Here is a 21,773-nt window from a genome sequence, read left to right on the forward strand (position 1 = left end):
CTGCGACATTTGTTCCCCAAGTGTGCTGTCTGTCGCTGGGAAACAGAGACACAGGGACACAGTGGCCACATGAGCCTCCCACAGGCCACAGGTGACAGATGGGAAGCACCAGGTCTCTGTCTCCAGCCCCGTGTCCAGGGATCTGGAGCCTTCTCAGGTGTCTGTGAATCAGAGAGGAGCTCATGTTGATCTTGGTCACCAGCTGCTCAAGGGTACATCTTGTCCAAGAACTGAGAACAAACGGACAGTCAGATATGACTCCAGAAATAAGCCACGTGTCTGTGAGGGATTCTGAAGCATTCAGGCCTCCTGAGCCCATGGACTAGACAGGCAGTCATGTGACCGCTGCTGTCCAACAGTCGCTCCTCCTGGAACACAGTGGACAGGGTTCTGCTTCCATTCCATCAGATCCTGCATCTACCCAGGGCTTCCTTGGCTCAGGAGTCACTGATTTCAAACAACTTTACCATCTCTCTCTCTGTGTGGGTACCAGGCATGGATGCTGCCAAGATGACAATCCCATAAAATATTGAAATAATGCAAATAGATACCGCTGTATCAGGAATTATATCTGCTTGGTCCTCACCTGTGGAGGACAGGGCGTTCCAGGTGAAGGAAGAAAGTGGTTTTCTCTCAATCTTTCCTGCCTGCCTCTCATATCCTCCATTCTTCTGAGGCTTGTCCTCTGTCATGTGTGGCCCCGTGCCTCCTGTCAGTCAACATGGAACCCCTGGTAAGGTGAGCACATGCTATGATGGTCTAGCCTGGGTGGTGACCCAGTCCTGTTCATTGTCTCCTGTGACATTTCCCAACAGAAATCAAGCACTGAGGACAGGCTGTGGATGTTTCTATGGGAAGTTCAGTGTGCAGTCTTCCTGTGTCTGATGTGGAGGACAGCTTTAGGCAGCAATGCTTTGGAGGGTGCTGGCCTGGGCTCAGCAGCGGAGGTCAGTGCAGCCGGAGGGACACAGCTCCAAGGTGCAAGGTGGACAGTGGGTCCCTGAGGACCAGAGGAGACACTGGGGCGATGGCTCCAGGTCCCACCTGTGGAAGGTAAATGGTCACAGCCTCTGAGCAGGTGACAGGCTAAAGCTGAGGACAGCAGGACTCTCACTTACTCATGTCGTAACTGACAGAGGATCCTAGAGATGTGAAACCTGGAACCCAGTGAGTGTCACCTACAGTGACCTGAACATTAATGTGGGGATAGCAGTGCTGAGCATATTAATCATTAAGTGTATTAATAAGTCCCGTCCCATCCTTGCTACAAGTGTTTAAATAGAGGCATAGAGCCAGGACACTTGGTCACCCTGGGTTTATGACGCAGATCCTCCTCCCCGTGTGAGGACCAGGACATCCTGGCCTGGCCCAAGCACATGCAGCCAGGCCCGGAATTGAGCCACAGTGTGTTGGAGGGACTTCTCTCGCCTAGAGAGGCTTAGGGTTGTGCAGGGGACATCTTGGACCCAGATTTAATGAACACATGGGTTTAGACTGTTTCTTCTCTGTGTGTGCTGTTGATAGACCAGGGCTCGTGCATGCTACATGAGAACTCTTCTACAACCCTGCACCCCACATCTGCCTGGGACCTGTTTAACTGGGGTTACAGTGCAGATACTCTATCCTTCTCTAGACCAGGATTTCCCTCTGCTGACATCCGGTGTGGCTTTATTGGGTTTGCTCCAGTGGCTCAGATGTCCGGCTGATATTCCCCTCAGACACTCATTTCCACCCAGCTCACCCCTGCCCCTCCCGGCCAGGCAGGCTCTCCTGCTCTCGAACATTAGTCTTGGGTCCTGACAGGGAAGCCCGGGCGCCTCCCCAGAGCTCTTTGTTCCCAGCAGCTCCACCCCTACCTGTGTGTCCTACACTCGCCTTGTCCAGAGCTTGACCTTTGGCCCGGACAGGGTCACAGGGAAGGAAACTTACAGGCCTTGGGAAGTGTGTTATTGAAATGTCAGCACTGAGCTTTGGGACGAAGCTGCTCTGGCTGGTGTTGTGTGTCAACTTGACACAGGCTGGAGTTATCACAGAGAAAGGAGCTTCAGTTGGGGAAGTGCCTCCATGAGATCCAGCTGTGGGGCATTTTCTCAATTAGTGATCAAGGGGGAGGGCCCCTTGTGGGTGGTGCCATCCCTGGGCTGGTGGTCTTGGGTTCTGTAAGAGAGCAGGCTGAGCAAGCCAGGTGAAGCAAGCCAGTAAGAAACATCCCTCCATGGCCTCTGCATCAGCTCCTGCTTCCTGACCTGCTTGAGTTCCAGTCCTGGCTTCCTTTAGTGATGAACAGCAATGTGGAAGTGTAAGCTCAATAAACCCTTTCCTCCCCAACTTGCTTCTTGGTCATGATGTTTGTGCAGGAATAGAAACCCTGACTAAGGAAGAAGCCTTGGCTTTATGGATAGTTATGGACATTAATTCCCAGCCTGAGCCCATGGGCACAAACAGTTCCCAATCCTCTCATGAGATCCAGTTGTGTCTCTTCCACTTCTTCTTGCATCTCTGCTTTCTCCTGAGTCACCCTGAATTGGTGTTGGTGAGCAAGAGGCGGGGAGGGGGGGGGCAAGTGGAGGGAGGGAGGGAGGGAGAGATTTTCTCTCAGATGGAGGGATTTCCTAGGTGAGGGTTATACCGAATGACTTGTAAATCTTTGTTTCTGTCACCCGCACATGCCTTCCTGTCCCCCCATTTTCCTTCGGGATCGCCATGACCCTGAAGGATCACTCAGGACTTGGAACCATGCCCGTGTCCCTTTCTCCCAAGTGCTCCCCGCTCCCGTCTTGTCTCAGGGGTGATTGGCTTCTGCTTGGAGTCCAGTGGAACCAGAAGAGGCAGGGGATGAAGGTGCCTGGAGGCCTGTCCCGAGTCAGGATGACATTGATTTTTTTTTTAAAAGATTTATTTTATGTATATGAGTATAGTGTCTCTGAATTGATGTTTGTTACTCATCGTGTGGTTCCTGGGAATGAAAATTACTCACTCTGGTTGGCTCTGCTCGCTCCGGCCTAAAGATTTGTTTTTATTATATCTAAGTACACTGTAGCTGTCATTAGACACACCAGAAGAGGGCGTCAGATCTCAATACAGATGGTTGTGAGCCACCATGTGGTTGCTGGGATTTGAACTCAGGACTTTGGGAAGAGCAGTCATTGCTCTTAATCGCTGAGCCACCTCTTCAGCCTCAATATTGTGCTTTTGTGACGATCAGAATGTCAGTGGTGTTCACCAGAGCATCCCTGAGCTCCAGTTAGGTGATCTTCAAAGAATGAAACCAAACATAGATTCCCTTGAGCCGTGTCTGGCTCTGAGTGTCCGGCTGTGCGGGGCTGGGGACAGCAGCACACGTGATGTCTGCAGGGAGAGAGAGAGAGGGACACTCACTTGGAGAATGGGGAACTTCCTGTGGTGTCTCCCTTTGGAGGAGGACTTGACAGTTGGATACAGTGTCCTAGTTAGAATTAACTGTCACTTTGACACAGCCTAGTAACTTGGGGGGAAAATTCTACACTGAATAACTTCCTTATGACCTCTGGCTGTGGACATGTGTGAGCGACTGTCTTCACTGATGCAGGAGGCTCAGGCCACCATGGGCAGCACTGTCTGTGGGCAGATTGTCCTTGGTTCTGTTAGAGAGTTGGCTAAGCATGGGTCAGAGCATGAGCCAGCAAGCCACGTGTTTCTGCCTTGACCTCCTGCAGGGCTACACCAGGCCCCAGACCTGGACAGGAAACGTGTGCTCTGCCCTCCTGAACTGCTTCTGTGCAGGGTGCTTTTATCACAGCAGGGGAACGAGACCTAGAGCGGTGTACAGGGAAGAACACTGGGGTATCTGTTTGAATCACTGTTCTGCTCCCTGCCCTCAGTAGACGACCCCTCAGTATCCAGAGGGCAGAGAAGGAGGGACTGAGACAGCAGACATGGGCCAGTGAGTACAGTGCTCCCCTCTCCATCACTGTCCTCTAGTTTGAGTCTGGAGAGAAATGTACCATGCCTTTGCACTGACATTTTGTGAGCACAAGGCTTCTCCTGAGGGCCCGTCCTCTGGAAGCACACTTCATCCAACTTTAGTCCAGGACTTCCCGGGGAGAATCTGGAAGGCTGTCTTGATCCACCCTACACTAGATGGAAACAGGGGTTGGTCAGAGCACCGTGAGCAGGATGACAGGCCCTGCATCCCCCCTGTGCTGAAGGGATCCAGGCAGGTCACATTTGACTGGTTGACCACCCCTGCTGTAGAACTAGACATGAGACTGCAGTTCTCCCAGAGAACGCCAGGGGGCGATATCAGGATGACTCAACACTCAAGCAATTTGTTCCCTGAGCCTAGGGAGATTTGTTTACCTTGCCTAGGAGACTGCTTTCCATCCCTCTTCCTACTACCCTGGATCTCCCTCCCTAGACCCTGCTCTGTTTCTTGTGTCTGAGAATAGCCCTCTGTCTGGGGAACCTGAAAGTCCCCTCCCTCTGTCATCCCCCATAGAAGACAGGATTGCTGATGGGGCGTCACCCAGACAAAGGGCAGAGCTGACCCAGGAAGACCAGCGAGAGCTGTGCTCAGCCAACACAGGGCAGCCGACCCATAACACTGCCTTTGGTGGTTCCACACCTTCAACCCTCACATCCTTGTCACCTTCCTGCTGGGAAATCTTCCCAGAGCACTGAGGGCACAGGGCAGACTGGGAGCTCAGCTGGGTGTCTGTGTCACAGGGACACATAGGCAGGATGGAGGCTCCCTCTTTGATGCTGACAGACTCACATCCAGAGGTCAGCAGATGTCAGCCCTTGGATGAGTCATTGTTCTCTGAGGGCATGTCGACCTTATCAGTCTTGTCACTCATGGTGTTGGCTGAGAAGAAACAAAAAGGGAGAAAAGTTGAAAAAGATGCAGGACAGCACAGAGAGTGGAAGGGACTGAGCAGTGCCGTGGACACAGGCCCACCACCCACAGCCCGTGGGATTCTGGGAAGTGCTCCTGCTGGGAGACAACTCAGCTCAGAAGGAGGAAGGACAGCAGAGGCCAGGTGCCTTGTGGGAGCTAAAGGCCTTCTCCTCAGAGGAAGGACAGTACAGTGAGGATACCTATGGAGGTGTCCTCTGAGCATCTCAACAAGGGCTGTAACCCCTGGAGGAGACTCCTGCTCACAGGTTAGTGTTTCAAAGATCTGACTGTGTGTGGGAAGGGGAACTCAGAGGCCAGAGGTGTCCTGAAGAGCTGAAGATGTCTAGAGGAGACTTTGTTTCTGTTTGTAGTCACTGTGCAGAAGGTACAGTGAGGCACGGAGGTCAGCACAGGAAGCTCTGAGCAGACAGGAGCTGATGAGGGGAGATTGGAGCCCCAGCTGCCCCTATTCAAAATGAGTCACACGGCTGCCATTGGAAGCCCATGTTCCCACCCATGACAGGGTGACTCTCCATTAGAAATCAAACCTGGGAGGGCCAGAGAGGCACCTCGGTGTGTGGAGACATGACAGTGAGTTCATTCCTCAGCTCGCAGGGCAGATGGAGATACGATATGGACTCCTGCAGGGTCCTCTGTGCTCTCCACACAGGCGCGTGCCACTCCCCTGCAGTGTGTACACTGAGGCAGGTGCCTTCCCAAACTCATGCATCCAATACAGAAATAAATCACACTTGAATGTAATGATTGCCATTAGCTACAAACCTGAGAACTATGTAGATAAATTCCTGGAGATAGCCTTTATCCCTCTCTCCCTCCCTGCCTCCCTCCCTCCCTTCCTTTCTTCCTGTTTCCTCTGTTCCCCCCAAACCCCATACGTTTTCACCCCCATTTTCTGAGATCTTTTCAGGAAATAAACCTACCAAAAAGATAATTCCAATTGTTGTCCTCACAAACACCTTTTCTAGTGAACCGGAAGTCAGAGTACACAGAGGGGAAACTTACTGGTTTAATGGAACTGTAAATAGAACAGAAAACATTTCAGAAAGTGAGGACTGTGTGGAGGAGGAGGAGGAGGAGGAGGACGAGGAGGAGGAGGAGGAGGAGGAGGAGGAGGAGGAGGAGGAAGAGAAGGTCAGAGAGCCCCTTCTCCTCACACCAGACACTCTTTATACGAAGGGTGATATGGGGACACCTGCATCGAGGATTCCACAGTGAGGAAATGACGCGCTCTGAGGTTCTGAGGGCATGGAGGTCACGTTGCTCCCCTCCACTGAGGGTGCACCCCTACCCACAGGCATGAGCTGAGGTATGCTCACACCTGCTCAGGATTGGTGGCTTCTGTCTCTTCCCTTCTAGCCTCCCTCTTAACCTGCTGCCTCCTGCCCACCACTGCACAAGTCACCGTAGAATATTCACCATCCCACGTGGTTGAAGGAGAAAATGTTCTTCTACGTGTCGACAATCTGCCAGAGAATCTTCTCACCATTCTCTGGTACAAAGGGGAGATAGACTCGAGGCAAGGAATTGCGCTGTATTCGCTGGCCTATGGCCGACTTGTGACGGGGCATGTGCACAGTGGTAGAGAGACATTGTACAGAAACGGGTCCCTGTGGATCGAAAATGTCACCCAGAAGGACACAGGATTCTACATTCTTCAAACCATAAGGGAACCTGGAGAAATTGTATCAAATGTACCCGTGTACATCCAAGTGCACTGTAAGTAATTGTTTGTGAACTCTGGGTTCTGGGTGGGGTCCTTCCACTAGGCATGCAGAAGTGTCAGGCCTGGCCTTGTCTCCTTCCTCCTGCATTGTGTCTCCACGTTGGGACTTGAGCATTTAGTGAAGGACACACATGGTGGAGAATAATGTCAATTGTGCAGAATCCTTCAATTGACTTCACCTTGGAGAGACCTGCCAAGGACAGGCCAGCCAAGGACATCAGCCTCTGTCTAGACTCTTGGGGTCCTTTGTAGGAAACTGAGCTTCAGGAAGACCTTGAAGGGAGTGAGAAGGGCCTGTGGTAGCCATGGGCGTCTTACAGAGTTGTGTCTCCACACCTGTATTCCAGACTCAACTCCTGGTGGCCCTGAGGAGTTTTTTGCTAGGGTTGGATCTTGACTTTCTGTCTGCAGAGAAGAGTGCTTGTGAGTCGTCAATGTCTTCCTCCCTGTGGAACAGACAGAGCACTGCCATGAGAACCACGATTAGGCTGCGTCTCCTGGCTTTCCCTAGTGACCCAGAGTGAGAGCACACCAGGGCAGACTCCCGAGACATTAACGCAGGGTCCTGATGGGCTTCTGAGAGTTCCAGGAAGGCCAGGGTCCCATCAGTAAGGGACAGAGGAACCTGTCTTCCTAACACGTTCTTGTCTTTTGGGACAAGTATGTTTTTCCCCAGGCCAATGAGGACAGGCTCTGCTGCTGTGGACAGTTCCCCAGACATGAGCTGCAGTTCCCACAGTGAAGAGCAGAGATAGCCTGGGACAGTCAAGGAACATTAACAAACCTATATTCCTGAATCAGGACCTCACTTGACCCTGACGTTTATCTCTTCTCTGTAGACCTGGAGGTCACTGGCGCAGTCTCCTCAGACCTCTTAACTGCTTCCTGTATCTGCTACCCTTGTAGGGGATCATGTTCACATTCCAGACATGTATTTTCTCTGGGAATGAAAGGGTGTCCTATGGGAATCAGCTAGACAGAGGTTGAGGGCATCTTAGAAAGGCCATGGAGCACATGGGCAGACCCACCACCAGATCAGCAGGCAGAGAAAGTGTGAGCACCATCTTGGAACCCTCCATGGGATGATGGAGGCCAGAGCAGTCCTTCCAGGACGCAGGTCAGCTCCTCCCACACTCAGGATGTGAGCTCCTGTCAGGTCTGCTCCTGGGACTTTCTTCTCCCTCAGAACCCTGACTGGTGACTGCAGTGAGATGGTGTCTGTCCCCTTCCCCACTCATCATGCACCTGGTCCCATTGGATCCCTCACAGACAGCTGTCACCTTCTTCCTGAGAGTGAATTCCATCTTTCCAGAGAACTGAGGACCCCGGGCAGACTTGGTGCCCAGCTGGGATTCTGTGCCACACAGGGAGTGCAGAGGCTCCCTCTTTGGTGCTGACTGACCCAGGATGAGAACACAAGAGAGGGCCACCCCTGGGTGAGCCTCCATTGTCTCAGGGCACAGAGATGCTCAGAAGGTTGTTGTCCCCGTGTTCGCTGGAGAGGTGAAACAGAAAGAGCCAAGAGGAGAGGGTAGGTGTGCAGCCCTGAGAGTGTGCAGGACAGAGAACACAGAGTTACCCACAGCCCATGGTCTCTGGCAGATGCTTCTGTCTGGGAGGAGGCTTGGCTAGATGAGGGAACTGGGGATCTGGGCTGGACCAGATGGGATACAGGCAGAGGACACACCAGGCCGCCGAGTCCAGGGAGGCCCCCTCTGTACTCTCTGCAAAGGCTGTAGCACCTGGTAGGCCCTCCTGACCATGGGTGAGGAGACCACACTCTACAGAGTGTGAGAGGAGAGTTATTTTCAGTTATTCTCTGGAGTCTCCTCAGGAACTCAATGTCCTGAGAGAGTCTCAGGGCTTGTAGGAGAGAAGACCCAGTGGGAAAGAGGCTCAGCAAAAGCAGGAGGCTCTGGGTGAAGAAGTAGGGGAAGGAGGAGACTGTTCTCACCCACAGTTAATCAGCATGTGCACAGTGGTCTGAGGTCTGACATTCTCAGCTGTGAAGTCCCAAACAAGAACTCAAGCTGGTGTTGATCTGTGACGTGGCCCAGTGGGTCTGGGTGTTTGCTTCATGTCTGACGACCTGAGAACCAGTGAATGGAAGATGTCCCCTGACGTCCACCTAGAGATGGTATCCTGTACACACACACACACACACACACACACACACACACAGAGAGAGACCACTCACACAGACTCACACACACATACACCCAGTGTAAGAAATAAATGAAGTTAATGGAAGAATTGTACACTGTATCCTCATACTTATAAATTTGTTAAACCCATGAGCATGCATGTGTGGGACCTTGAAAGGAATGGTTCTGAGACATCATTCATTCATTCATTCATTCAATCATTCATTAATTCCCCACAGATATCTGATGTGCTTTCAGGCAGCCTCTCTTTAAAACATATAAGACCACAACCAATTCTCACAATTCTCTTGCCCTTGTGTACTGGAAGAGAGATCAATGACAAAAGCTAGAAGATAATCAGGTGTTGGGGGCAGTCATTAAAGAAACAGAAACACACCAAAAGCTTCAGAGAGTGAAGACTGGTCTGTAGGGAAGAGGTCGAAGGCAGCTCTCCAATGCACATTACACTGAGTGTGAGCAGGGGTCTAAGGTCAGTGAGGCAGGGCCATGTTCACACCCAAGGAGAGCACCATAGAGAGGAAATGACAAGCGACGACACGGAGCACATGGAGGTAATGCGCTGACCTCCACCACGTAGGTCAGGGAGGCCCTCACCCCCACACCTCAGCTGAGCAATGCACACAGGCACTCAGGACACAGGGCGCCATCTTAGCCAAACACAAAAGTCCTAGTATTGATGACTCTCTGTTCCCTTCTAGCCTCTCGCTACATCTGCGGCCGTCCATCTCCACCTGTACAGCCCACTGTTGAGTCAGTGCCGCCCAGCGTTGCTGAGGGGGGAAGCATTCTTCTCCTTGTTCACAATCTTCCAGAGCATCTTCAGTCCTTCTTCTGGTACAAAGGGCTGATTGTATTCAACAAGGTTGAGATTGCCCGTTACAGAACAGCCAAGAATTCAAGTGAGCTGGGCCCTGCCCACAGTGGTCGAGAAACGGTGTTCAGCAATGGCTCCCTGTTGCTACAGAATGTCACCTGGAAAGACACGGGATTCTACACCCTACGAACTCTGAATATGCATAAGAAAACGGAATTAGCACACTTTTACCTCCAGGTGGACAGTAAGTGATTCTCTGTGATCATTCAGTGCTGGGTGGGGCTTTGGCACCCAGGCTGCCCATCCTGCCACGTGACTACCTCTTTTCCATACTTTATCCCCATGATGGAGTTTATCCACTGTGTGCAGGACACACATGTAGGAGGGAAATACCCACGGGTCAGACTCTGTCTTCTGACTCACCCTCGTATCTAGGAGGACCTAAGATGGCCCACTGCTCTGTCGGTTGAGGTTCTTGCGATGCACGTGAGGAACCCGTGGCCTCCTCACAGAGTGGTGAGCATGAGGAAGCTCTGGCTCCAGTTGTCTGACCCAGGTTGGACTAACAATGTCCTGGGTACCATGTTCCAGGAGTTCTCCTGGTCTGAGCAGACTGTGAACAGTGGTCTTTGGCTGTCTACATCAATACAGTAGATTTCGTATCATTAAACACGGGAGTTTTTATAAAAATGAAAAGAAAAGTAAAAAACAACAGCAAAAAACCAAAGCAACCCAGGATTGTAATAGACAAAATGGAGAGAGCTGGTTCCTGCCTTTGTCCTCACAGTCTGCTCATCCTGCTCTTATAGCACATGTGACCAGGGTAGAAATGCTCACAGTGTACTGGCCCCTCCCACATCAGTCACCAGTTGAAAGATGTACTATACATGTGCCCACCGACTCTGGCTTGTGTTATGTTGACATAAATCCTGCCAGCATAATTCCTGGGGCTGCTAAGAAGACCAGCCTGCTCCAAGCCCTCAGCCAGCCCTAGTCCTGGGGGTTGCAGGCAGAGTGGTAAGAACATGGATAACGTGAGATCAGAGGTTGACTGCAGGTACAAAGGAAATGAGAAGAGTCAGAAAGTGACTATTCATGGTGTGTAGAGACCAAGGTCATGGGGAGGTGTCATCTCAAAGTGCAGTGTGCATGAGTGTGTGCTGTGTCTGAGGGAGCACAGTGAGGGGGCGGCTGTGGAGACACCAAGGAGAGGGCAACATGCAGAGGAAGTGACTCCAGGGCACTGAGGGAACAGAGGCCATTTCACTGACTTCCTCAGGTGGGAGAGACACACACACCTGCATGTCTAGGCTGGGTGAAGAATCCATCTTGTGAGGACTCAGGCCACCACTTTTATACCCAGCACAATGATCCCATGTGATGGCTTTTCTCCTTTCCCTTCCAGCCTCCCTTTCCTTGTGCTGTGACCCTCTCACCTCTGCCCAACTCACGATCGAGCCAGTGCCAGGACATGCTGCTGAAGGGGGCAGTGTTCTTCTCCAGGTCCGTAATCTGCCAGAAGAGCTGCAAACCTTTTCCTGGTACAAAGGAGTGTATAGCACTGAGGCCTTTAAAATTACAGAATACAGCGTAGCGACGAAGTCCATCTCTAGCGGACGTGCACACAGCAGAAGAGAGAAAGGGTACACCAATGGATCCTTGCTGCTCCAGGATGTCACCGAGAAGGACTCGGGCTTGTACACACTCGTAACGACAGACAGCAATTTCAAAATTGAAACAGCACATGTACAAGTCAACGTACACAGTAAGTGACTCTCTATGGCTTCCAGCTGCTGGGTGTGGCTTTGCCTACTTCCGGAGTGGACTGTGAGGAGTGGGCTGTGCTCCTCTCTCCTCCACCACACTGTGTCCTCACTTTGGCATTTGGCAGTTACTGCAGGGCACACCCGGTGTGGACCACCAGCATTAGATCAGAGCTCTTCCCCTTTCGTTTCCTGCAGAGGTAGACTCAGCCTAAGACCGTCAGACTTGGCCCTGACCCTTGGAGTCTCACCATGCCCACAGCCCTGATAGAGACTCCATGGGGTCTGATAAGTCCTAGCTGAGGAAGTCACGGAGTCCCCACACACAGCACCAGGAAGGCCTGTCCGCAAATCTCTGTGATGATTACATACATGGCGAGCCTGGAAAATGTTTTCGTCATTGCTTGGCTTTGGATATCTGTAAGCGCTGACGTGGTACACGGCTGTCCTGGCATGTGTCACCATCCATGCACTGCCGTGAGAGCCACTGTTGTGCTAGTTACCCTGGACATCTTCCACAGAGACCCCGCTAGGAATGCATAGCAGGACAGGAAGATCTGTGCCCCAGGCCATTCACTAGCTGCTTGGATGGCCTTATGCTACCCTCACAGGAAGGTCAGGGTCTCCAAGGTGATAGACAAAGGATACTGGTCCTTTTGGCAAATGTTTGTCCTCTGGTGTCCAGATCCTGGAATTCTGTCTCACAGGCAAAAAAAAAAAAAAAAAATCTCAGAGTTGCTAAACTGGGCAGCTCCCAGACATGAGAAGCAATTCACTAGATGTCAAAGTAACTCAGCCTAAGACTTCAGAATCTATGCAATCTCGTGAGGGTCTTGCCTTCCTCAGAATGCAGAAAACTCAGAAAAGCAATTCTAGGCACCTCTCACTTAGGGTGTATTCTGGCTCCATCCCTGACCCTGCAGACCTGGACTTCTCCTGGGCAGTCTCTCAGACTATTTAACACATTACTCTGTCAGAGGATCCTGTGTTACTAGGTTCCAGGCTCTCCCACGGCATATCCCAGGGGGAATCACCTAGACAGAGGACAGCTGCCTCCCAGGAAGGTCATGGCTGACCCTAGGTGAGGTTCAGCCAGCACAGGATGCTGAGAGTCCCTCGGAAACTCTGCCTAGGTTTACGGGACCAGTGTCCTCTCTCTAGGGTCCAGGTGACCTCATGATTCTCAACCACATGTAACTCCCCACACAACCGCTCCTGGGTCTCATGGCAACACACCCTGACTGGTGACTCCAGTGAGCACGGGTCTGTCCCCTTCCTAGTCATCAGTCAGCAGATCCCTTCCCAGTCCTCACAAGCATCTCTGTCATGTTCGTGTAGAGTTGATCCCACCTCAGTATTGAGAACAGGGGCAGCTTAGGATCCTGTGTCTTAAAGGACACACTGGGAGAGATGATTATCAGCCTTGTGCTTGGTTCCATCCCCCACAGCAGTCAGCATCACCCTGGGAAGGGCTCCTGCCTGGGCAGAGGCTGAGCTCAGAGGGGGAAGGCTGCAGAGCATGGGGACAGAGCTGGAGCAAATGCAGTTCTCCACAGAGGGAGGGCAGAGCAGGCATGCGGCCACGGCGGTCCACTGTGTACTTCTCCGCAAAGCATGCAGCCCTGGTCATGTCTCCTGCTCACTGGGGAGGAGGACAGGGCCTGACTGTGTGGGAGCAGGGGAGCTACCAAGGAATGACAGGAAAGGCTCCCTCAAGGTGACCTCTGACCTCCATCTAGGGGCTGTGGCTGTCATTAAGCATACACACAGGATGGTGCACACCTGCACCTCACCCACACCCATACCCCTCCACACACCTCCATATTCTAACTGGAGCTGGCGGTTTAACCAGTGGCAGTAGCTCCAAGTATCAGAATGTCATTAACAGTAGGACATCCAAGAACTTTTCACATCTGCCTATCTACACACAGGCATACGAGCCTGTGTAGGCACTGGACCTTAAAATATCTAGTCAGACATTTTTACTAACAAGGGCCTATCTGTAATGGGCTGAAAGACAGACCAGGACGGCCATGTCAAGGTGAGGTAAGGTGCTGACTGGACCAGAATGGAGGTTGGGGAGTGAAAACCTGGGGTCTGTAGAGGAAGAAGTGAGAGGAATTTTGCCTGCACCCCTCATCTTCTGAGAGTGAGCAGGCGTGTGCGGACGGTGAGCGTGGAGACTCCTGAGGACAGAGTTCCCCACAGCAGAAGCCACACACAATCAGAATCATGGGTGTCCTTCGCTCAGTCCCTCTGACCTGTGCAGACTCCCACCCACCTCCGCAGAGCGAAGGGTCTATGCTTCTCTGCTCCCAGGGCCCCATCTTTTCACCAAAGAGCAAGGTGTCAATATGGAGGGTGTGAGCTTTCCTTTCTTCCTTCCCTCTCCATCTGTGTCATCCTCCCGCCATGGTCCAGCTTCCCGCTGCATCAGCAGGAGGAGAATCAGGAAGCCAAGGATGCAGACTCAACTCTTCTTGTCTCCAGAGAGCTTCTCCTCAGGACTCGCTTTGGACTTCCTGTCTTGGCTGGGTGTCCAAGTCCCATTGGCTGTAGGACAGCTCTGCACTGCCATGACAGCTGCAGTCATATAGGTCACCTGTGCTCCTCCTACTCCTGCGTCTCAATGGACAGGTGCCAGGACAGACGCCAACTGTTCCCATGGACTTAGGAGACATAGGGAAAGAGAACGTCCCCAAGGAAAGGGCAGAGGTAACAGTTATCCGGGCACCTCCTTGTCCTCAGGAGTCCAGGCTAGGGTCATGGAGCAGATGCTGCTGCCGTGAGCAGCTTCCCCATCCCCAGGTCAGAATATAGCTCATCCCTAATCTTAACTCATAGGCTCTGCTGTGACCATGCACAGTGGTTGAATCAGTGTCACACAACCCATGGGTCCCAGATGCAAACACAACACATGACTGTGGTCGCAGCTCCAAGTTGTCCTCCTGGAAGCTTTATGAAGTGTGAGCTATAGTGGGGCTGGGTGAGCTGTCTGGAGGATGACGGTCCCTCCTCTGTTCCCCTCCTCTGTTTCTTTGCAGAGCTTGCCACACAGCCTTTCATGAGAGCCACGGCCAGCAGCATCAGAGTGCAGAGCTCAGTGGTCTTCACTTGCTTCTCAGACATCACTGGGGTCTCCATCCGTTGGCTCTTCAATAATCACAGTCTGCAGCTCACAGAGAGGATGACCCTGTCCCCGTCAAAGTGCCAACTCAGGATCCATGCTGTCAGGGAGGAGGATGCTGGAGCGTATCAATGTGAGGCCTTCAACCCAGTCAGCTCGAAGCCCAGTCTCCCTGTCAGCCTGGTGGTGACGAAGGAGTGACCCCTCCTCTCATGGTACATCTGCCTGGGGACCTTTATGTATTGAGATGTCCACACTTACCGACCCTTGCCTGTTACAGATTTCCATTCGTTCTCATCGCCACTGGACATTTCTTCCATGCCTCCTAGACTGACTGGTTTTGTGTGTCAACTTGACACAGACTGTACTTATCACGGAGAAAGGAGCTTCAGTTGGGGGAATGCCTGCATGAGACCCTGCTGTGGGGCATTTTCTCAATCAGTGATAAAGTGGGGAGGGCCCATGGTTGGTGGTGCCATCCCTGGGCTGTTCGTCCTGGGTTCTATAAGAGAGCAGGCTGAGAAAGCCAGGGAAGTGAGCCAGTAAGGAACATCCCTCCATGGCCTCTGCATCAGCTCCTGCTTCCTGACCTGCTTGAATTGCAGTCTTGACTTCCTTTGGTGATGAACAGCTGTATGGAGTTGTAAGGTGAATAAACCCTTCCCTCCTCAACTTGCTTCTTGATCATGATGTTTATACAGGAATAGAGACCCTGAGTAAGACAGCTCCCAACACCTGATCCTGAACCCCTCTGTTCTCTTCCACATCAGCTCTCCTACCCAGTTCCCTCCGTCATGTGCCTTCTACAACTATTTTCCCCCCTTCTAAGTGAGACTCAAGCATCCTCCTTTGGGCCTTCCAACTTTTTGTGCTGCATCGAGTCTGTTGAGTGTAGTGTGTATGTCTTGTATTTTATGTCTAATATCCATTTATGAGTGAGTACATACCATGCATACCATTTTTGGACTGAGTTACATCACTCAGCATGATGTTCTCAAGTACCATCCATTTGCCTTAGAATTAATGATGTCTTTGTTTTTAGTAGTTGACTAGCATTCCATGGTGTGTATGGCACCACACTGTCTGTATCCATTCTTCCAAGCTGAGGCTACGCTCCCCACACTTCTCAGCTCACTCTTCATGCACAGTGCAGCCCAAGGAGAAAGTGTTCCCTTGTCCTTAATGGACAGAGTTTCATGCCTTTTCAGAAACAAAGGGGGAACTGAGGTTGACAGGTGTCTTAGTTAGGGTTTTACTGCGATGCACAGACACCAGGACCAGTGCAAGTCTTACACAAGACAACATTCAGTTGTGATTGGTTTACAGGTCAGAGATTCAGGCTTGTATTCTCAAGGCAGGAACATGGTAGAGCCTGGGCAGATATGGTGTAGTAGACCTGAGAGTTCTCCATCTTCATCTGAGGGCTGTTTGCAGATTCCTCCCTCTCAGGCAGCTAGGGCTATGGTATTAAAGTCCAAACCCATGGTGAAACATCTATGCCATCAAGACCACACCTCCAGTAGTGCCACTCCCCGGCCCAAGCATATACAAACCATCACATTCCACTCCTTGGCCCCCATAGGCTTGTCCAAGCATATGTGTCTATAGGGGTGATACCTAAACAGCATAATAAAAGTATATTTAGTCCAACTTCCAATTTCCCCATGGTCTATAGCAGCCTCAACCATGTTAAAAGTTGAAACTTCAAAGTTTCTTCTGAGATTTAGCCAATCACTTAACTCTAATCCCCAAAGCATGACGGGAAACCAGCTGGGCAGACTCCAAACTCTGCCTCTCCACGTCTGATATCAAAGTGGTTTTCATATCTGAACTCCTTTTTCATCTTTGATGACTGCAACAAACTTCTTTCTCCTGGGCTGGTTCCACTCCTTGTTAGCAGCTTTCCTGAGCAGATAGCCCATGGCTGTGTCATCTCGAACACGTTCCGGTCTCCAAGGCAGCTTCAATGTTGTAGCTTGTTGTTCCAATGTCTGGGATCCACACATGATCTGCTGGTCTCCTTGTAACGGCTGAGATCACTTCCCCAGCTCTGCCCTCTGTATCTCTCTAAGCTCAGGCTGATCCACCCTGTTCTGCTGCTGTTCTTGATGATTGTTCCATGGTATTCGACATCTCCAAAATACTGGGTTCTTGCACTGCAAGTAGGCTTCATCAATAACCTCTCATAGGCTCTCTGCATGGTGCCGAGCCTCAAATTCTGTGCATAATTTCTTCAGTCCTGGGCTGACAACTGCAACTGAGGCTGTACCTTCATCAGTGTCCTTCTATGGACTCTCACAGTGACAAGCCTCAGATGCTTTTCCTGACCCCTTCATGCCCTGTGTGCTCCTAGCAGTTCCCCTCAAGACAGTTATTGGAGAGATATTGGAGATGTCACCTCTGTGCCCAGAAGTGAAAGTGTGGTTGGGAGATCACTCCCTCCTGGTGGGCAGTGCACAGAGGGAGGTGGAGCTGCCTGGCTCCCTGGTGCAAATGTGTCATTTGTCTTTCACAAGATTTCCTTATGCTCTGCAGATCTCTCAGAAAGTTTCCAACATTCAGATAGATTAGCCGCCACATAAACCACAATCTTTTGTGCCACCGTGCAAGTACTCACCTGCTCAGACCACATAGAAAATTTCTGACATTCAGATTCCTTAGCACAGACCAAACCTAGAAGAATCACCATGGTAATATAAGCCACCAGGTTCCACACAAATAAACCATCTCAGAGGAGCTGGAAGTGTTCCACATTTGCCTTTACACAGCGTGCTCCATCCTGCTCTGCAGATCTCACACAGAAATGTCAGATAAATCTAGTGCTGGGACAAGGAAAAAGCAGGGAGTTTAACACAGTGTTACAATCATAAAAACACAAATACCTAGACTAGTTTTGCCAGCTTCAGGGCCCTCCAGATCAGTAGTCCTCTGTGTCACAGGGAACTTCCCAGCCAACTTACCAAAATGTTGTGTCAGGGAAATGTTTGTGGTTCCCCAAAACACACACAGAAGCCAATCTGATGCGACTCACAGCATGGTCTTTATGCTATTTATGTGAGCTACGCCCACCCCCACCCACGCCCCAACACAGCAGCATAATGCAGGACAGTTTGGTGGTGGGGGAGCCTCGACTGTCTACCGGGGAAAGGCTTTATAGTAAACAGCAAGCAGGGAATTTGCGTGTAATCCTCTAATTGGACAGCTGTTGTGGCCTTTAACATAATTGACTGGTGTTGGGAGTCATATCATAGACTTCACTTCTGCTCCCCTCTGAATTGGTGGTTGTTAGGCAAGGGGCGGGCTTGTAACATGGAATGTATATTTGTTGGGGAAATAACCTGGAGACACCAGTCTTGTTGGGGATTAATTGGAGCTAGAGTTGGAGCCTGGAGTAGGCTCAGGTTTTGTTGCAGGGCCACTTGGAACCTAATGCTGGGTACTAACCTGTTAGTTTACCTGAGTTCAAACTTAGGTCAGATTTTCTGAAATGGAGTCTGAATTTAAGAGCTTTAGCATCTCCTCATCATCTTTATTTAGCAATGAGAACTAACTGAGTGCAGGTTCCCAGAATCTACTTGCAGACCCTCTTGTGCAAGCTTTGGGGTGGGCAGTTAGTATTAGCAGTGACATCCTTTTAATAATTTGTGCTGTTTTGGAATTTTAGAATTCATCAGCCAGTGTAGACAAACTGAAATATCAGAATGTTTTACCTTATTGAGGGCACGGTGTATGTGTATTTGTGTGTGAGTGTTTGTGTGTGTGTGTGTGTGTGTGTGTGTGTGTGAGAGAGAGAGAGAGAGAGAGAGAGAGAGAGAGAGAGAGACAGGGAGAGAGAGACACACAGAGCTAAAGAGACAAGACACCGAGAGACAAAGAATGTGTGCGTACATGTCTGTCTCTGTGTGCATACATGTCTCTGTGCATATGTCAACTCTGCCATAGAATCAGGATAAGACCAGTTTTTGAGACTCTCGCTATAAATGCATCATGAGAAGGATCCTTGGGCCTGAGAATCTGGCTGCAGAAGCAGTGGGGTCTTTCTAGAAGGGGGACAACCATGAAGTCCTGGCTCTGTATGAGTGTCCTAGAATACTGAGTCTAGGTGCGCTGGGCTAGTGCGTGCAGTCCTGGAATCTGACCTATCAGAGCTAACAGAGCAGAATGATTGATTAACAATCTGAATGTCTGAGCTCAGGGATCCAGAGAACAGTCAGGGAACAGTGCCCTGGCACGAGAGCCATGGTTCAGTCTGTCCCTGGGCGTCTCCTTCTGTGTCTCAGACTGGAGAACACAGCTACACAGATGCCCAGGCCATCAGCCAACTGTTCTGATGGCTTATGAGACTTTACAGGAAGGTCAGGGTCCCCATGAGAGGGACAGAGGGCATAGGTCCTCTTGATGATTCATGTCCTCAGGGAAGAAGTCTAATGAATCGTCTCCTGCAGACAAACGGTAAGGGACGCAGCTGATCTGGGCAGCCGTCCTGCCCCAGTGTCAGGGCCTTGCTCGTTTTTAAGGCTACCTTGTAGACACTGCGACATTTGTTCCCCAAGTGTGCTGTCTGTTGCTAGGAAACAGAGACACAGGGACACAGTGGCCACATGAGCCTCCCACAGACCACAGGTGACAGATGGGAAGCACCAGGTCTCTGTCTCCAGCCCCGTGTCCAGGGATCCACCCTGGAGCCTTCTCAGGTGTCTGTAAATCACAGAGGAGCTCATGTTGACCTTGGACATCAGCTGCTTAAGGGGACATCTTGTCCAAATACTGAGAACAAACGGACAGTCAGATGTGTCTCCAGAAGTAACCCTCATGTCTGTGAAGGATTTCTGAAGCATTCAGGCCTCCTGAGGCCATGGACTAGACAGGCAGTCATGTGACCGCTGCTGTCCAAAAGTCGCTCCTCCTGGAACACCGTGGACAGGGTTCTGCTTCCCTCCCATCAGATCCTGCATCTATCCAGGGCTTCCTTGGCTCAGGAGTCACTGATTTCAAACAACGTTACCATCTCCCCTCTGTGTGGGTACCAGGCATGGATGCTGCCAAGATGACAATCACATAAAATATTGAAATAATGCAAATAGAAACCGCTGTATCAGGAATTATATCTGCTTGGTCCTCACCTGTGGAGGACAGGGTGTTCCAGGTGAAGGAAGAAGGTGGTTTTCTCTCAATCCTCCTTGCCTGCCTCTCATATCCTCCATTCTTCTGAGGCTTGTCCTCTGTCATGTGTGGTCCGTGCCTCCTGTCAGTCAACATGGAACCCCTGGTAAGGTGAGCACATGCTATGATGGTCTAGCCTGGGTGGTGACCCAGTCCTGTTCATTGTCTCCTGTGACATTTCCCAACAGAAATCAAGCACCGAGGACAGGCTGTGGATGTTTCTACGGGAAGTTCAGTGTGCAGTCTTCCTGTGTCTGATGTGGAGGACAACTTTAGGCAGCAATGCTTTGGAGGGTGCTGGCCTGGGCTCAGCAGCAGAGGTCAGTGCAGCTGGAGGGACACAGCTCCAAGGTGCAAGGCAGACAGTTGGTCCCTGAGGACCAGAGGAGACACTGGGGCGATGGCTCCAGGTCCTCAGAGACACTGGGGCGTTGGGTCCAGGTCCTCGGAGGCACTGGGGTGGTGTGTCCAGGTCCTCAGAGACACTGGGGCGATGGCTCCAGGTCCCACCTGTGGAGGGTAAATGGTCACAGCCTCTGAGCAGGTGACAGGCTAAAGCTGAGGACAGCAGGACTCTCACTTACTCATGTCGTAACTGACAGAGGATCCTAGAGATGTGAAACCTGGAACCCAGTGAGTGTCACCTACAGTGACCTGAACACTAACTGTGGGGATAACAGTGCTGAGCATATTAATCATTAAGTGTATTAATAAGTCCCGTCCCATCCTTGCTACAAGTGTTTAAATATAGAGGCATAGAGCCAGGACACTTGGTCACCCTGGGTTTATGACGCAGATCCTCCTCCCCCTGTGAGGACCAGGACATCCTGGCCTGGCCCAAGCACATGCAGCCAGGCCCAGAATTGAGCCACAGTGGGTTGGAGGGACTTCTCTCGCCTAGAGAGGCTTAGGGTTGTGCAGCGGACATCTTGGACCCAGATTTAATGAACACATGGGTTTAGACTGTTTCTTCTCTGTGTGTGCTGTTGATAGACCAGGGCTCGTGCATGCTACATGAGAACTCTTCTACAACCCTGCACCCCACATCTGCCTGGGACCTGTTTAACTGGGGTTACAGTGCAGATACTCTATCCTTCTCTAGACCAGGATTTCCCTCTGCTGACATCCGGTGTGGCTTTATTGGGTTTGCTCCAGTGGCTCAGATGTCCGGCTGATATTCCCCTCAGACACTCATTTCCACCCAGCTCACCCCTGCCCCTCCCGGCCAGGCAGGCTCTCCTGCTCTAGCACATTAGTCTTGGGTCATGACAGGGAAGCCCGGGTGCCTCCCCAGTGCTCTTTGTTCCCAGCAGTTCCACCCCTACCTGTGCATCCTACACTCGCCTTGTCCAGAGCTTGACCATTGGCCTCGATAGGGTCAATTACAGGCCTTGGGAAGTGCATTATTGAAATGTCAGCACCAGCCAGGCGGTGGTGGCACACACCTGTAATCACAGCATGTGAGAGGCAGAGGTAGGCAGATTTTTGAGTTTGAGGCCAGCCTGGTCTACAGAGTGAGTTCCAGGATGGCCAGCGCTACACAGAGAAACCTTGTCTCAGAAAAAAAAAACAAGCCCAAAGAACCAAAAAACAAAAAAATATGTGAGCACTGAGCTTTGGGATGAAGCCTTGGCTTCATGAATAGTTGTGGACATTAATTCCCAGCAGCGCACAAACAGTTCCCAGTCCTCTCATGAGATCCAGCTCTTCTTCTTGCATGGCTGGTTTCTCCTGAGTGACCTGGGTTGGTGTTGGAGAGAGAGAGAGAGAGAGAGAGAGAGAGAGAGCGAGAGAGAGAGAGAGAGAGAAATTTTCTCTCAGGTGGAAGGAATGTTCCGGGGGAAGGTGTACCTAAGGTCCTGTGGACTATGTTTCTGTCACCCCTCACATGCCTTCCTGTCCCCCCATTTTCCTTCGGGATCGCCATGACCCTGAAGGATCACTCACGACTTGGAACCATGCCCGTGTTCCTTTCTCCCAAGTGCCCCCCGGTCCTGTCTTGTCTCAGCTGGTGATTGGCTTCTGCTCCGAGTCCAGTGGAACCAGAAGAGGCAGGGGATGGATGTGCCTGGAGGCCTGTCCTGAGTCAGGATTGAACTAATTTGTTGAACTTGCTGTTCC

At 51.3% G+C, this 21,773-nt stretch overlaps 1 protein-coding gene across 1 annotated transcript; it reads left to right on the forward strand.

Annotated features, from left to right (window-relative positions):
* Positions 1-5,078: 5,078 nt before the first annotated feature.
* On the forward strand, positions 5,079-14,690 carry LOC127683871 (pregnancy-specific glycoprotein 22-like). Its single transcript, XM_052180999.1, has 5 exons — positions 5,079-5,142; positions 6,254-6,613; positions 9,484-9,843; positions 11,005-11,364; positions 14,407-14,690. The coding sequence occupies exons 1-5, from the start codon at positions 5,079-5,081 to the stop codon at positions 14,688-14,690; spliced, it is 1,428 nt and encodes a 475-aa protein (XP_052036959.1).
* The last annotated feature ends 7,083 nt before the right edge of the window (positions 14,691-21,773 follow it).

Source organism: Apodemus sylvaticus, chromosome 1 (assembly GCF_947179515.1).
Source record: "Apodemus sylvaticus chromosome 1, mApoSyl1.1, whole genome shotgun sequence".
In the NCBI taxonomy this organism is placed as follows: Eukaryota; Metazoa; Chordata; class Mammalia; order Rodentia; family Muridae; genus Apodemus; species Apodemus sylvaticus.